Below are 18,404 nucleotides of genomic sequence, written 5' to 3'. Positions count from 1 at the left end.
TGGGAAATACATTCAATTCAGTTTCTGATGTTTTTGGGCTGTTTTCAGCATCTTTCTGGATTCCCCAGAGGAAGACATTTGTAGACAGATATGAAGATGGTGAACAGATAGAGTTGATGATGACTGAAGTAAAGGGTAGCAAGATGGCAGGATGGTGAGGAGACAACATGTCGATGGGGTTTTGTATTTGACTCCAAATTGATCATTTGCTGTGTATTTGATCTTGAGCAGTATTTGATTTCTCAGCCTCAGTTTATCTGTAAAATGGGTGTGCTAAAATATGTACTTTGCAGGAGTCTACTTTCAGGATTGGTTTAAAAAATAAAAGGTAGAAATACTTCTGTAAACTAGAAAGCACTAAAACAATACTATCCAATTCATTGCAGAAGGAAGTGTTTCCAGAGGTTCAAGAATAAGCCTTCAGGAAAAGGTGGTAAAGGGAGGAAGAAGCAAAGAGTTTGTGGGAAATGAATAACTTCAAGATAAAGGCGTTTTCTGTTAGTGGTAATCAAGAAGCTCAATTCCAGAAAGCAGGAAAGATAGGGAAGTAATTGAATAGAGTTTTAAGTTGAATTGAGGTGGGATTTTTGTGGTTCATCGATTTATTTTTTATTAGGAGACTATTTTTTCCCCTAGAACAAAAGCCTTCATTTAGCTTTTTTGAAATATAATTGACAAATAATAAACTACATATACTTAAACTGTGCAGATGGATGAATTTTGACATATGTATGTACCTGTGAAACCATCACTGAAATCAAGATTATGAACGTACCCTTCTTTTCCCCCCAAAGTAATGCCTCCTTTTCTCCCTCTCCAGCCAGAAACCACTGATCTGCCTTCTGTTCTTACAGAACCATACAATACATATTCTTTTATTTTTTTATTTTTTAAATATTTGTATTGATTTCAGAGAGGAAGAGAGAGAGAGAGAGAGAGAGAGAGAGAGAGAGAGATCAATGATAAGAGATAATCATTTATCGGCTGCCTCCTGCATGCCCCCTACTGGGGATCGAGCCCACAACCCAGGCATGTGCTCTTGACCGGAATTGAACCCAGGCCCCTTCAGTCCGCAGGCCGACGCTCTATCCACTGAGCCAAACCGGCTAGGACACAATACATATTCTTTTTGTCTTGACTTCTTTTACTCAGCATTTACCTGTTGATAGATGTATGTGTGGGAATTACTGTATAGAAAGAAGTTATATCATTTAGGGTTAAGTGTATGTCAAGTGCAAAGGCCAGAAATAAGTCCAGAATAACTTAGAAGATCCTTATTTAGGCTGTAGGCAGGATTATGTCATTGTCGCCTCGACTATGGAAATTGGGCACTGTCTGTTTATATTTGACTAGAGGCTCAGTGCATGAAAATTCATGCACTGGAGGGGGGGGTCCCTCAGCCCGGCCTGCCCCCTCTCACAGTCCAGGAGCCCTCAGGGGTGGGAGGCGACTCAGCCATCAGGGGAAGGTGACGCCCCATCATACCTCTGCTGCTGCCACTGCCGGCAGCACAAGCCTCGGCCGGCCCTAGTTGCCTGAGCCTCGGGCTGGCCCTGGGCGGCTGGGGGGCGGAGGGGACTGGGGGTCTCCGGAGGCAGGCACGCAGGGCGGGCCCAGTCTTGCTGCGTGCCTGCAGCCCCAGCAGGGCTGAGGGGACTGGGTGCCACCATCTTGTGGCTGTGGGCGCCACCATCTTTGAGGGTGCGACAGCAATTAGCAAATTACCTCCTTATTGGCTGTGGGGCACCTCCATCTTTGAGGGCGGGGCATCAATTAGCATATTCCCTCCTTATTGGCTGTGGGTGCTGCCATCTTTGAGGGCGGGGCAGTCAGTTAGCATATTCCCTCCTTATTGGCTGTGGGTACCTCCATCTATGTGACAGCATGAGGGTCAATTAGCATATTCCCTCTTTATTAGATAGGATGGTTACTCTATGAGAGGTAGGTGATGTCCAGTTCTACTTGTTCTACCCATTAGTTATTTAAATGGGCTTCTAATGTTGATATTAAATCTTGTAGAGCTTTAATAACTGAAACCTGATTTGTCAGATCAAGAAGGGCGTCATTTCTCTGAGGCATTCTCATGTTAATCATATTCTCTGACAGCTGTGTATAAAACTGAGATGTGAATTTATCAATTCACCATGAAAAATGAAGTCTTTATAGAGAGATTCTTTGGAAAGTCAAATGCTAGGCAGAAGATTGCTTGGTCAGTCAGCAGTCACCACATTGTGAATTTAACTATTTTAAATGTTTAGATAATGCTTTCCCACCAGAGTAAGGATCTTTGTGTATGTATCCTTTTCTCTGAAAAGATTTAGAAAGCCAGGCATGTGTCCAGTTGTAATAATTCCAGTGAAAGAATAAGTTGATGTTTCCCCCCTTTGTTTCAATCTTTTGGAAGAGAAGTTCAGACCTTTCTCTTTTTATCTTGTGCTGCCTTTCCATGTCTTTCTCCTAGTTTCTGCTGTTGGCAGTCCTTGGTGTTCTGTGGCCTGTAGATATAACTCTGCAGTCTCTGCCTCCTCCTCCACATGACCTTCCCCTTGTGTCTCTGTGTCTCTGCATCTGAAATGCCCCTCTCCTTTCTCTTATGAGTCATTAGATTTAGGGCCCACCCTGAATCCAGGATGATCTCATCCCCAGATCCTTTCCTTAAGGATTTGCAAAGACCCTATTTCCAAATAAGGTCACATTCAAAGGTACTGGGGGGTTAGGACTTGGACATAGTTCAGAAGCCCCAAATCAACATATGCTTATAATTTCCTTTTTTATAGATGGAACCATAGAAGTTCTTACAATTTGAGAAAGAATGTAAATTGGTATAGTGTCTGCAACTTGCCCGTAATTCCTCCCACCCATCTCTTTCGCTTCGTTTGGCATCTCCTCCTTGCTGTCCCTTTCTTTACCAGGCATACTGACCTTTTAATGCCTTGAAATGATTAAGCTCTGTTCTGGGCCTGGAAAATGCTGTTTCTTTGCCTGGACTGCTCTCTAATCTCTTTTCATCTGGTTCACTCTTTCAGGTCAGCATAAATGTTATCACTTCAGGCAAGTCTTTTCTAACTCCTCAGACTTGGCAGTTCCCCTCCTTCTGTACTCTTTTCCATCATAGAGCTGTTAGTTTATAATTAGATAACTTGGAGGTAGGAGATACGCTGTTTTGTTCACCACTGTGACCTTCTAGTAAGTAGTGGTATAGCTCAATAAGCACTTACTGAGTTGACGAACACAAGCATATTTGCATCCCTTGTTTCCTGTGATTAATACATTTGTCTTATTTTTTTCACTCAAGTGAAATATTTTTTTCTTTTCAAGAGTTTGGCAGAATTGGAAGTATTATGTACGCATCTCTACATAGGGACTGATCTTGCACAAAGAATAGAGGCTGAGAAAGCACTCCTGGAACTTATTGACAGCCCAGAATGTCTCAGCAAGTGTCAACTTCTGTTAGAACAAGGAACAGTAAGTATTTGATAACATTGATTAATCATGGAAGACCAGTGGATATACGTCATTGGTAATGAACTCATGTAGGTTAGCAGTGATGACTGATAGGTATTACCACATGTCTTTTTACTACAGTTTATTTCACTGACAAATAAATTAATCAGAGAAAGAATTGGAAAGTCTGAAAGCAAACTTAGAGAAGACCCCAGGAGGTGGAAATAGGCATGAATTGAAAATAGTTTGTGATTCCTTTTTGCCCTTCTTGATGTATCATATCAGTGGACAAAAGTTACATTTTTAGGAAGTTGACTGACAGCTTTAACAAAACAAATTGTAATTGACTGAAACATGAAGGAATGAGTCAGAGGAGTGCTGACTACCTCCTGCCTCCCTCCCTTCTAGAGTTTCCTAGCCATTCATTCAGCAACTTTTAGCAAATATTTAAATGTAAAACCAGGTATTGTACCACCTGCTTGCTTTATGTTTGTGCATTAAAGTAACTCCCAGTTTAGTTGGGGCGATATAGATGTATAAATATAGAGCTCTGAAATAATACGGTAGCAAAACAGTCAAGACTATATGGTCTATAGCAGAGGTCAGCAAACTTTTTCTGGAAAGTGCCAGATTGTACTAAATATTTTAGATTTTGCGGATCAAGAGGCAACATCAAGGATGTTTTGTAAGTATGTCTATAAGAGGAGAGAAAACCAATTTCCACAAAGTTTTATTGGTGAAGTTTAAAATATAATAATAGAGTACAGTGTTTGTTTTTTTAGTATGGGTCTATTAATGAAAAGAATGGAATTATCCTCTTGGGGATAGCATTTTGCTTAATAAGTGTTCAAAGTTAATATTTCCTATTGTCAACGTTGATTGCAAGTGTTCCTATGTTAATACTGATCTGTAATGAGATTTTACATATTTCATTTTTGAAAATGTCTTTTTATACAGATGGCTTCTGCCACATGTTGATATCAATCCATGAATATATGATTTTAATTAAGCATATTCATCACTTACAAGGGATTTGTAGGATTCTATTAAAACTTCTCTTGATATTTGCCTTTTAGAATGTGAATACATTGTAGACTAGTCACTTCCAATTGAAGATTAGGTGGAAGCTTCTCCATTGCTTAGTTAAATGGATTTTAAAATATGGATATTTCTTTTGCATTTCCATCACAGTCTGAAAAAATGCTGCTAGAACTAGTTTGAGCTCAGAAAATAACTCAGGAATAGAGATCTTGCTACTTGTTTTAACTTTTGACAGTGGAAGTATATAAAGCAGTTTGATATTACTTGTGATTCAAACAACATCACTTGTTATTGAAATGACTTTACTGCATTTTAAGTTTTATAAATAAATACTAAGCACTATTTGCCTTTTAGGAACTTTCTAACTTTAGGTTGACTTCATTAAGAGTCATCAAATGTGCAGCAAAAGCTAATTTCCAAAGGCATTTAGTATTCAACAGTAGTGGCTTAGAATGGTTCTTCTCATTCAGAAAAATTTCAGTCTCAGCCCTGAGTTAAAAAAAAAAAATTATAATGAAACTTTACCACTGCTAAGCTATTGAACTGTGTGGTGGGAAAAGTCAGGGTTTTCAGCTACTATTTCTGATAGAAATTTACAGAAGTGAAGATAAGCTCACGAAAATGAATTGAAGTTCACAGTTAACACCACTGATTAACACTGGTAGATTCAAATATTTACTACAAAGTATCTACTGATAATTAATACAGTGAGTAACCATAGGCTTTTAGATTCTTACATTTTTAAAAGCTTTGTACATTTTTCCAGCAGCTCTTTTCTGCTTCATATATTTTTACTACCACTTGTGACACATCTTAGCAGATACTACTTTAGGTTGTACAGATTTAGTATTTTCTCAACTTCTTTAAGAATATTTTGTCTTATAGTTTCACAGACTCTTTATAGAGATTAATTCTTTAATCTCTTCAAACTTAACATTGATTTCTGGAATAAGCAGTATGGGCAGTGTTAGTAACTTCTGCCAACTCGGCAAAAACTAAGGAGAACCTTCTATCATTGCCCTTGTTTGAAATCCACTCTTGGTATTGCTCAGATGTCTTCAACTGTTTGAGCATTGTTCTCACCGAAAGCCTAGTGATCTGAAGTTTATTTTCTCTGCATGTATCACTTTGGCTACTGCAATAAAATAACGTTGATTTGATGAACTATTTTGCTAAGTGGCTTTCCTTGCTTTGAAATTTAACTTTGGTTGCAACCTTATTTTCTATTTTAGTGAAGAAATTCTGTGATGAGATATGTTGTTTTAAATTGTATACTTTTGCTGTTGGTTTCATGTGAAAAATTCTCATTATTGCTTAGGAAAAGTTCCTACTATAGAGTTTTGATTACTCTAATTTCATTTGTAATGACAATAAATTTTATTATTCTTTACAGACATCCTATGCCCAGCTCCTTGCAGCCACATGTCTTTCAAAACTTGTAAGCCGAGTCAGTCCTTTGCCAGTGGAACAGAGAATAGATATCAGTAAGTGGTTTAAAAAGCTTTTTGTCAAATTGTATTTAAAATATATTTTTCCTTTTAAATATGTTAACTGTTAATAGGTATGCAAGTTATTTGATTCTGTCATTTTTTAAAGACAAGTGGTCAAGTCTCCGCTACCCATCTAGTGATGAGCAGTGATGTATAACATTGTGTAATAAAAAAGCATTTGTTTAAATTAATAATAAATAATAACTAGCATTTTAGTTTGTATGCTCTTTACTAAGGTTTGCACTACCTCATTTTATCCACCAAACTTATAAGGCGGGCACTGTTGCTACCTTCATTTTATAAATGAGGAAATTAGATTTGATAGGCTCTGTAACATGTCCAAGATCTCACAGCTAGGAAGAAATAGAGCTGTGATTTAAAACCACACAGTCTTGTGGAGTCCATACTCTTAGAGCTGTGATTTAAAACCACACAGTCTTGTGGAATCCATACTCTTAGCCTTGTCTTAACTTCATATACAACAGAATGATAGAAAAGTCAATTCTCCAGTATTTCTCTGGATGCTATATCAAAATTATCTGTGATACCTGCAAAACTAAAAGCAAATTAATGCTTATTAGGAAGACATTGTGTATGTGGATGAATAGTACTTGAAACTTAGTATAGTTGGAAACTGATTCTATAAAGTAGCAATATATTTTTCAAGAGTTATGCCTTTTTACTAGTACGGTGTGTGTGTGTGTGTGTGTGTGTGTGTGTGTGTGTGTGTGTGTGTGACAGAGAGAGAGAGAGAGAGAGAGAGAGAATATTTGCTTTTCATATGGACAAAGCTCTAATAATTGAGGTATGGTGTTTTTAAAAATCTTTTTTCCTATTAGAAATCGATTATTGATTCATTTCTGCTTTCTGGTCTCAAGGTTCACATGATTCATATTTGTGTATCAGAAATATTAAAATATGAGTGATGGATCTTTAGACTCACTTTTGAATGGTCAGATCATGTTATTTTCCTCATCTGTTTGACTGATATTTTTCTAAGTAGCCAGAGTCACAGACACTGCAGAAACCTAGAGGATTTAAACATAAGCCTAAGTCATAAAACATTGTTTTTGTTTGACTCACACACATATACTCATTTTAAATTGACTTTTTTTTTAAAGCAGTTTTAGGTTCACAGCAAAATTCAGCCCAAAATCCAGAATTCCCCTATGCCTCTTGCCCCCACACATGTATAAACTTCCCCCTTATTAGCATCTTGCACCAAAGTGGTACATTTGTTACAATTCATAAACCTACATCTACATCATTAATACCCAAAGTCCATAGTTTACCTTAGGGTTCACTTTTAGTGTTGTGTATTCTATGGGTTTGGATAAATGTATAATGACATATATCCCCATTATAATATTATACAGCATAGTTTCACTGCCCTAAAACTCCTGTGTTCTGCCTATTCATTCTTTCCTCCCCTCTAATCCCTGACAACCACTGATCTTTTTACTGTTTCCAGAACATCATATAGTTGGGATTATACATTGTATAGCCTTTCAAATTCATTTAGTTAGTAATAGGCACTTAAGTTTCCTTTATGTCTTTTCATGGTTTGGTAGCTCATTTTTCTTTTTTTTTTAGCACTAATATGCCATAGTTTGAATATAGCACAGTTTATCCGTTCACCTACTGAAGAATAACTTGATTGCTTCCAAGTTTTGGCAATCACGAGTAAAGCTGCAAAAAAGCAGTTTTTTATGTGGACATACGCTTTCTCCTTGGGTAAATATCCAGGAAAGTGATTGCTGTGTCGTATGGTTAAGTGTATGTTTAGGTGTGGAAGAAATTACCAAACTGTCTTCCAATGTGGCTGTACCATTTTGCATTCTCACCAGCAGTAAATGAGAGTTTCTGTTGCTCTACAGCCTTGCCAACATTTGGTGTTTTCCGTGTTTTTGCATTTTTGCCATTTTAATAGATATGTGGAAGTTAGTTTCTTACAGTTGTTTTAATTTGCAGTTGCCTGAAGACTAGGATGTTGAACATCTTTTCACATGCTTATTTGCCACCTGTATATTTTCTTTGATGAGGTGTGTGTGTGTATGGCTTGGTTCACTTGGCCTGTTTGGAGTATTCTATGTTCGCTTAGCACTTTTTTTTCTGTAAGAAATCATGCAAAAACAAAAGTAACATTTGCATTTTACTCAAATTATCCCTTAACATATCAATTGAATTGGAACAAATTTTCTTTTTTAAAATAAGTCTTATAATAGAACTGACTATATAAGTACATAGCGTAAAGGGAATAACTTTTTGTCAAAGAACATATCACCACCACCTGTTTTTCTTCACATGATTCACATTATGTTAGTGAAGAGTAGAAATGATCACAGAACATTTTCTTACAGGAAACTACATTCTTAATTATGTGGCATCACAACCCAAGCTGGCTCCCTTTGTCATCCAAGCCCTAATTCAAGTCATTGCTAAAATCACTAAATTGGGATGGTTTGAAGTTCAAAAAGACCAGCTTGTCTTCAGAGAAATTATTGCTGATGTGAAGACATTTCTTCAGGTAAAAAGGCATTATAACATTATTTAGAGCATCATTATTTGGTTTAAAAACTGCTCTTCTTAAAGCTGTATGGTTAGTTTGTGGCTACCAGTACCATATTAATTATGATTTATTATATATCCTCTAGGTCCTTTATTTTTTATTGCCAGTAAGTGAGTACCTTGCCATTATATAACTTCCAGACAAGAAGAATGCAAATTACTATGTTTTCTTATTTCAAAAGTGTATGGTCATTTCTAACATGTGTATCTATGTACTGCATATATACAAAAAATGTATATAATGTTTTCGGGTATTGCTCATTACATCTCTGTGAAGTGGATTTCATCTTGTAAATGAGCAAACTGAGGCAAAGAAAAGTTAAGTAATTTGCATAAGGTTTTACAGTGACCTAGTAATGCATAGAGCTAGCATTTCAACAAGTTTGCTAACTTAAGGTGTATAAATATATATGTACACCCAAATATATTTAATTTTTACATTATACCACATTGACTATATTAGTTTTTCAAGAATGTTTTCAACCTAAGTGATTAAAGTTTTGGGAAACCTAAGTCTGTGTTTCCTGTGCTATATAAGTCTTAGGATAACCCTCATGCTCTGCTCAGTAACATTCAGATGTTTAAAGATATGTATTTTTTCATACAAATTAACCCTACCTGCAAGAAAACTACTTTAGCTAGTACTATGCTGAAGAAGCAGTGATCTGTTAAAATCTCAAGGAAAAACTGGCAGTTTGGATTAATTTAGAGATGGTTCAGTTTTGGTTTATTGGCAATTAGGGGAAATTTGGACTTTATGAGATTCTATTTCTTATACGGTAACTTTAAAATTTAATCCCCATGTAAGGTGTACTCCATCATATAGTGCAATGCTGGAAACCTCAGAAAATAAAATACTAGACTGTACTTTTACTCTTTTATTCATATTGTTAAAACCATGCTTAACAAATACAGCAAATAATGTCATCTATATATATAAAAACCTAAGCAACTGTTCCAGTAGCTATGATGCACACTGACCACCAGGGGGCAGACGCTCAATACTTAGGCATAGAAACATGGAACAGAGTGAGGGAAGGGGGGAGTGTGGGAAGAGATTAACCAAAGATCTTATGTGCATACTAGAGGCCCAGTGCACTGGTGGTCCCTCGGCCTGGCCTGCGGGGATCGGCCGAAATTGGCAGCCTGACATCCCCCGAAGGGTCCCGATTGCTATAGGGTGCAGGGCTCTAGTTTTGTTACAATGTTGATGAGATGTAGTAGGAACTTAAGTCTTGTTTATATCCCTGGTAGGGGGTATATAGGAGGCAGCCGATTGAAGTTTCTCATTGATGTTTCCATCTCTCTCTTTCCCTATCTCTCTAGAAATCAATAAAAACATTTTTTAAAAATGCCAGCTGGTGTACACAGAGGATGGATGCATCAGTAATAGGAAACCTGTAGCTCAGTTCAAGCAGTTCAGATTGTCTTAAAGAATTAAAATGGAAAAATTAGGGCACACTTCTTTTGTTTATATTTTAATTATGAGATAATTTGAACTTAATTACACTTAGTGGCTCAATGTTAGTAGAATTCTGATAGTCAAGAAATGACCAACTATAAAATTAAAACTTGAAAAGCATATCATCTGTGCTAGTGTTTTTTTATGATTACACTATAATTAGATGCTGCATTTATTTCATACTTCTAGTCTGAGTTTGAAGTAGGGTAATTTGTTAGTAATGTGCACATGAAATCTGAATTTTGATTTGAAATTTTTAAGATTAAAGTGGAAGTTGATTAAATTAAAAGCATCATAGAAGCTATAAAATTGTATACCATATCAATAGTCATGTATTTACCCCAGTGCAATGGCCACATTAGATGCCTTCATTATAGATACATAACAAATGCATACACATCTCACTGTTAAATAGTATTAAAAGGGCCTAAGTGATCTTATCTGATATTGGGTCGAGGGATTTAAATTAGTTTCTAAGCTGTTTAGTATTTACTGAATGCAGCTATTTCAGTAGCCTTCAAGCGAATTTATAGAGCTGAAAAATGTTTTTTGTTCATGTTTTTATGAAAAGTATTAAACCAAATCTTTATATTTTGAGGTTTAGCTTATTATAAGTCCTAGGTGCTGAAAAATTTTGTAGAGTATCACACAGTTCTAAGATAGGTGAGCTTTTATCCCACTCAACTCTAAATTTATCCTCCAAAAATGAACTTGAAATTCTTTTTATTTGTGGACCTTGTGTGTGATTTTTCTACATATTTTAATAGATATATGATTAAGAAAATGTGATGTTTCAGTATTTAATTCTTGTAAATATTACCTGGTTTACATTGTAAGAACCAATCAATCACATGTCCCCAATTAATCTAAACTTTGTTATTTTCTCTGAAGGGTACCGTGGAACACTGCATAATAGGAGTAATAATCCTTTCAGAATTGACTCAAGAAATGAACCTGGTAAGCCTTTCCATCTAATGGTGACATTACGTTTGCTAAGTGATGCTGTTTCTTTGATATAAAATCTTTATATTGCATAAAACTCTGAATAGTCAAGTCTTTTTCTGTCTATTGGTGAGATAAGTATTGGAACACTTTCATTGTTATTGAAAATAACAGCAATAGTAGAAAGGATTACAAAGAACAGGGAATTAGACATGGTCCTTGCTCCATGGTAATTAAAGAATTGTCCTTTTGTGTTCTGTATACATAGTAATATACTAACCATAAGAAATAAATTATATGCAGTATAATTTACTTGCTTACAAATAGAAGAGAAGTGGTTTGGTGAATTGGTACGCAACAATGGGTACACAGCAGGACTCATCAGAGAACAGGCCTTGGCACTTTGCCACTTGCTAGCATGGATTTTCTCCCTATACAAGGGGAGTTTTCAGAAGCTACGCCTCCCCCCAGTAGTGCCTTTATGAGCTCAGCAGCTGAGCACATCGTCACCTGCTCCTATTCACTTTGTACTTAATTAGCATGGTTCTAAACAGAATAAAAGCAGAAGTTGGGTTCTATATGGAATGTTGTAATAAAGGTGAATGTAGTGATTTTATATAAAAAGTGTCATCTTTAATGGTCTGTGCTTGTATGTATATATGTGTGTGTGTGTGTGTGGTTGTGTGTATCCACATATACACATGCATATATTTACATACACACACACACATACATGCATGTAGGGAGAAAGCTTGCCCAGGACCACTTACCAATGCCCTTTGGCGAGACAGTATAGTTTCTGTGTGTAAAAAAATCCAAAATAACTATTTTCTACTTGTATTCAATCAGGAATTAGAAAGTATTTCTAGATTTATTGGAAGGATTTCTAAAATGTAAAGTGATTTCTTAATTTACCTCCCCAGAGTATGTAAAAATTTCTTGCCTCATGGATGTGTGTCAATATCTATGATGTATCTCCAGAACTAATAGTAATAGTACCTGAAAAAGAGTTACTATGTTGGCAGGGATGTTATGACCAGGACTTTGGCTAATCCTATTATATTCTGTAAATATATCTGAAGACTGTAACTTTCTTTTAAAAATATCTGTTTAGAAATAATTTTAGTATGAATATTTTATCTCATAAAAGTGAAGAGAATGGTACAGCAATGCAATGTATCCGTTATCTAGCTTACACCACCATCAGCTTTTTGCTCATCTTAAAAACCAGCATTTATTTTTAACATTTCCTACTTCATAGTATGGTAGGACTACAGACTGCCCTGGTAGTGAGGGTTTTCTGTGGGTAGATTGTTACTAAGATAAGACCAGGTAATACAGAGTTCTAATAAAAGTATGATTCAGAGAACACCCAAATTGTTGTTGTTTTTTAATAACTGTCTTAAACTTTATTTAGAAAACTTGGGAGGATAATACAAAGAAGTTTTTTCTCAACCACCATTTGATAATAAGTTGCTGACATGACCCCAGAATACTTTAGTGTATTTCTTACACACAGGACATTCTCCTACATAACCATAATACAACCATTAAAATTAGAAAATTAAATGATATATTACTGTTATCCTCCTATTCCATTTAAGTTTCATCATTTGTCCCAGAAAAGAACCAGTTTAGGATCATGCATCTCATTTATTAGACCAGTTTTATTAGTTTCCATCAATCTGGAAAATTTCCTCAATCTTTCCTTCACTTTCAAGATCTTGAAATTTGTGAAAGTTAGTTGTTTTGTCCCTCAATTTGGGATTGTTTGATAATTCTTCATTATTAGATTCAGATTGTACATATTTGTTAAGAATATAGCAGAAGTGACACTGTGGTCTTCTCATTGTCACCTGTCTGGAAACATATGATTTGGTTTGTTACTTTACTAATGATGTTCACTGTAGTCACTTGATTAAGACTGTCTCTACCAGGCGTCTCCAATTGTAGATTTACTCTTTCCCCTTTGTAAATAATAAGTATTTTATAGAGAGATACTTTAAAACTCTGAAAATACCTCATTTTTCATCAGTTTCGATTTATTCATTTATTTATATTGGTATGGTTTCTTAGTTTCCTGTTTTATTTAACAGGTTATAATTTGTTATTGACATATTTTGATGCTCAAAATTTCCCAAATTTGGCCAGCAGGAACTCTTTCAAGCTAGTTTCTATCTCCACCTACATTTACTTACCATGGGTTGACACTCAACCACTGAGTCATACTGGCCTATTCTGCTTTTTCAGAAGCAAAGTCTACTATTCCTGGAGTGTATTCTATATATAATCATCAAGTAGTAAAATATCCTTTGCCTACATGGTAAAGGTATATAGGTATGTAGTAGAAAATGGGTCCACAATTTTTCATCTCAGAAAATTGAATGTCTAAATGAATACTCTAGTACTGTGGTCGGCAAACTGCGGCTCGCGAGCCACATGCGGCTCTTTGGCCCCTTTAGTGTGGCTCTTCCTAAGCCTTAGGAGCACCCTAATTAAGTTAATAACAATGTACCTACCTATATAGTTTAAGTTTAAAAAATTTGGCTCTCAAAAGAAATTTCAATCGTCATACTGTTGATATTTGGCTCTGTTGACTAATGAGTTTGCCGACCACTGCTCTAGTAAAATAAGCAAGGAAAGTGGTTTATTCTACCAAGTAGCAAAAGGGATGCTCTAATCCAGCGGTTCTCAACCTGTGGGTCGCGACCCTTTCACAGGGGTCGCCTAAGACCATCGGAAAACACATATATAATTACATATTGTTTTTGTGATTAATCACTATGCTTTAATTATGTTCAATTTGTAACAATGAAATTGGGGGTCACCACAACATAAGGAACTGTATTAAAGGGTCGCGGCATTAGGAAGGTTGAGAACCACTGAATGGTGTTAATAATTGTTCAGGGTTCAGACTTCACTTCGTTTGCTGTTTTCTATTGATAAATGGAAATATTAATGATATTAATAGCATTGTTTTGACTATATATATTTTAGAGGTTTAAGAACTAGTCTTAGTAAATTTATTCTTAATAATTATTTATCATTAAAATATTCAGAGGGAATGTAGAAATATCACTTATATAGAAGAATTTTTATATAACTGATTCAGTTTGCTGATTTACAGAAAGTTAGAATTTGAAGATCATCTTAGAGATTTCTCATTTTAAAGATGGAGCCTGAGGAACAGGGAAGTTGTTACTTACTTAAATGTGAAATATGGTACATGGTTCAGGAATTGATAGTCTTAGTATCTGTCTTTTATCATGCACCGGTGGGGTCCCTTGGCCTAGCCTGCGGGGATTGGGCTGAAACCGGCTCTCTGACATCCCCCGAGGGGTCCTGGATTGCGAGAGGGTGACACACCCCCGGTGACACCCCCCAGAATCGGGCTCTTTCCTCTCTGGTTCTAGATGCGTCACCCAAGAACCACAGCTGCCAAGTCACCGCAGCTTGGCAGCTCCTGCGTTGAGTGTCTGCCCCCTGGTGGTCAGTGCACATCATAGCTACCGGTCAAACGGTCGCTTAGGCTTTTATATATATAGATATGTTTATATTGCCTTTGAAAGTATAGCCAATTCTGGTTTTTAATTTTGGGATCAGTATGGTTTGTAGAAAGAGCACTAAATTAAAAGAATCCAGAAACGTGGGTTCTAACCATGGCTCTACCATTAACTTTTTTAGTAACCCTAAGCAAGTCACTTAGCTCAGTAGATTTTTAAAAGTCCTTTTAGCTCGATATTTTATGATTCTTTAATTATTATTTCCATCCCTTTTCTTAGTAAATTTTGTTTTGCTATTTGGTAAGTCTGGTCAAATAAATTCATCTTGATCTTTTTAGGTTGATTATTCTAGACCTTCAGCAAAACACAGGAAAATAGCTACCTCATTTCGTGACACTTCTCTCAAAGACATCTTAGTGCTAGCATGCTCTCTTCTAAAAGAGGTAAGTTATTTAATAATGCAATATCCTATTAAAATATTTAGGAAATTTTAAGTTTCAAAAGAATTTCAAGTGAGTCCTCCTCTCCCATTCTGCCTTTTAAAGAGTTGTGGGCAATCTTAATATAGTAGATTTGCACAAATCTGTAAGAGTTTCCAAAAAATTCACCTTTACTCACTAGGAAAATAGTAAAATAAAATCCAAAGAGATTTGAATAACTTGTCTTTGGGTAGTAGTTTCATTGTCTTCCTATTGTAGATTATTTATTGCAGATGCTAATTGGGACTTAGTTTCTTTATTGCCCTACCCATATTTTAATGGGGTGTAGCTGAACAATGAAATGACGGTAGGTTTTCCTAATTCATCAACTGTCAGTATTTATTCATAGTTGAGCCAAGATAATTGACTTTAATAATTTCTTACGGAAATATTTTCCCATTTGTCACTTTGTGCCATGTTGGTCATTAGGGATAGTAGGATTTATGATTCTATTGTGTTCTCTTATAATATAGGGCTCCATTATGCTCAAGCTTGCTAATTGGGGTAGTACAGCATTTCCCAACTATTTTTTACTTATTTCAGTTCTGTAGGAGGCCAGGCTGAAAGATCCTGTTATTTAAAAATGTAGGAAAGAAGATGGAATAGTAAAATGAACTCCCTTGTACCCTTAAACCAGTTGGTAGTAACTGGCTAAACCAGTCTTGTTTCAGCTCTATCCCTAGCCTAACAACTTTATTTCTTTTTGTGTTATTCTTGAAGCAGAATGCCAAACTATATCATTTCCTCCACAAATATTTCATGATGTATCTCTAGGTGGTAAATCTATTCTGGTTGTGTCAGGAGGGACTTTTGTTGTTGGGGGGAGGTCAAGATTGGTCTCTAGAAGCTTGTGAGTGTCCTCCCACATTCCGACAGCTCCAAGACCCTTTCTCAGCTGAATAGGATAATTTATGCATGAAAGAATATTGTATTTCAGCTTGTTCCAAGAAACCTTTGAATGAATCCCATACATTTATACATTTGTGCTGTATAAAGTGTTTGTTACCTCTTAAAACAAGATGACCTACAAGATGCAGTTAAGAGTAAATTTTTTTATTTCCATTTTACAAAATTAAATATGAAAATGGTCTATTGTAGACTTTTTATAGTGATTTACATTTTTCTAATATGTACAACAATATAACTTTGCAAACTCTTTTTTTGCTAATTTCAACTTGGCATTGAAGAATTATTTAAATTAGTGAAAATTTGTTTATTGACATATTTTAGAAAGTTATATTTGACTTTGAACTTTTTTCAGGTGTTGGCCAAACCTTTAAATCTTCAGGATGAAGGTCAACAAAACCTAGTAATGCAGGTCTTGAAACTGGTCCTCAACTGCCTTAACTTCGACTTCATTGGCAGTTCAGCAGATGAATCTGCAGATGATCTTTGCACAGTGCAGATCCCAACAACCTGGAGAACAAGTAAGAAAAAAGTTTAGTATAAGGGATCGTCAGCATAAAAGGCACAGGATTAAACAATGTAGTTGCCTATGTACAGTTATCTGTATTTTCTGCTAGGCAGTCAAAAAGTTCAAAGGGATTTGTAACCCCAAGTAGTTGCTGTTTTCCCCAATTCTCAGAGTAACTTCCATATTTTTGATTTTGGAAAAAATAAATCAAGACCACTCTAGAGTTAGGGGGAAAACAGGATTGCGTGTGGCTGGGGCGAGGGGGGGAGAAGGAATGAAGACTCTTGTTTTGAAACTTTCAGATAAAACGGGAGGGGAAACAACACTTGACAACAGATATCAACATATTTTTCAAAGCTATAAAGAGAATGAAGAGAGTAACTGACTAAGCAAAGCAGAATTGCAACTTACTTTCTTATAGAGGGATACCAAGAAAAGCAAGCTGATTTGCTCTCACACATCCCAGAAAGATGAAGGCACTAGAGTATTCCCGAAGTCAGACTGAAATAGTCAAATATAAGGTAGAATGGGGCCGAACGGGCTTGGTAAAAAGTTCTGCACAAACTCCCCAGGATCTCTACTACCTGTGCAGCTAGGTGACTGCATTTCCCTCTCTTTCCCCAAAGGAAATTGGCAAACAAATAATACCAAAAAATTTCCATAGCACTGAGACATAATTTTTGAGATTGAAAGGTCCTATCAAGTACCCAACAAAATGAATGGAAAAAATACACCAAGCTTCATAATCATGACATTTCAGAATAATAAGGATAAAGAGAAGATCCTAAAACCTACCAGAAAGAAAAAAATTAAGTCACCTACAGAGGATTGGGATCAAAGATGTTATTAAACTTCCCCATAGCAGCACTGGAAGCTAGAAGTCAGTGGAGTAATATTCTCAGACTTTTGAGGGAAAATTATTTTCAACCTAGACTGAAATTGTCAAGTATAAGATAGAATGAAGACATTATCAGACTTGCAAATTCTCCTGAAACTTATCCCTTATGCACTTGTTTTCAAGAAGTTACTTAATATACAAGCCAAAAAAGTAGAAGATTCGGGGTTTGGGAAAAGGGAGCCTCAACCCAGGATGACAATAAACAGATATAACACGGAGATAATTATATAACAAATTTAGGAATAACCAGTCCATGTTGAAGGCTCTGGGAGGTAGCAGTGGGAAAATGAAAATGATAGGTTATTTGATGTTATTAATCATATGGAAAATGTCATGAAGAACATTTTGCAAATCTGTCAGAACATTTGTAAAGAATTAGTGAAGATAGATAGACAAATAAGCACAGAAAAGATGCTATGATTAAATCCAGAGAGTGTTAGAAATGTGATATAAGGATAGTGTACTCTTGGCTCAGCTGTTGACATTATTTACGTAGTAATAATAAATGTAAACACTTAGAATTGATTTAATCCCAGATGGTGTAATAGTGGATAGATTTTTAAGAGGATGGATTGTGGAGGGTGGTGGGGTGAGTGATTAGACAACTAAAGCCTTATATACTGTCACAAATTCATTTAATGCCTAAAGTAAAATGAATAAAGAAATAATATATAGCATGCTATTCAGAAATATGTATGTACCGTAAATATAGCTAAGAGTTGAAGTGGGGTAGGGTACAGCTGTTTTTTATTATATATTTTTAGTTATTTTGGCACTATTTGAAGTTTTAAATGTTTATACTACTTTAATACAAATGACAATATTAAGACAATTCTCCCAGTAAGAACTGTACTAGTAGATGCTACATAGAAATAAGGAACACCTTAGGTAATTAATTTCTATCTCTGTATTACAGTAAAACCTCGTTTCTTGAATTTAATTCATTCCGAAGGCTGTTTGAAAATTGAGCCATTTTTCCCCACTAGAAATAATGTAAATTGAATTAATCTGTTTCGGACCCCCAAATGATTCCCTGTTTTAACCTTTCTTATATACAAAACATGTCTATTGTACTGTTTAATCTATAAATAAAAACTTTGAAAACAAAAAGGACATGAGATGTAAACGAAAATTTAACAAAAAGGAAAGGAAATGTATAGTAA

The 18,404-nt window shown here is 35.7% G+C and overlaps 1 protein-coding gene across 1 annotated transcript in view; it reads left to right on the top strand.

Moving 5' to 3' along the window:
- Positions 1-3,322: 3,322 nt before the first annotated feature.
- RANBP17 (RAN binding protein 17) overlaps positions 3,323-18,404 on the top strand; it is a 210,124-nt gene continuing 195,042 nt past the window's right edge. Inside the window, exons 1-6 of the mRNA XM_023764505.1 lie at positions 3,323-3,465; positions 5,879-5,969; positions 8,336-8,502; positions 10,897-10,962; positions 14,789-14,893; positions 16,191-16,356. Coding sequence (XP_023620273.1) covers positions 10,954-10,962; positions 14,789-14,893; positions 16,191-16,356 — 280 coding nt within the window. The 5' untranslated portion in view covers positions 3,323-3,465; positions 5,879-5,969; positions 8,336-8,502; positions 10,897-10,953. The remainder of the gene's footprint in view (positions 3,466-5,878; positions 5,970-8,335; positions 8,503-10,896; positions 10,963-14,788; positions 14,894-16,190; positions 16,357-18,404) is intronic.

This window comes from Myotis lucifugus, unplaced genomic scaffold (genome assembly GCF_000147115.1).
Source record: "Myotis lucifugus unplaced genomic scaffold, Myoluc2.0 scaffold_333, whole genome shotgun sequence".
Classification (NCBI taxonomy): domain Eukaryota; kingdom Metazoa; phylum Chordata; class Mammalia; order Chiroptera; family Vespertilionidae; genus Myotis; species Myotis lucifugus.
Note: the sequence above shows the minus strand (reverse complement) of the source record. Positions and strands in the feature narration are given on the sequence as shown.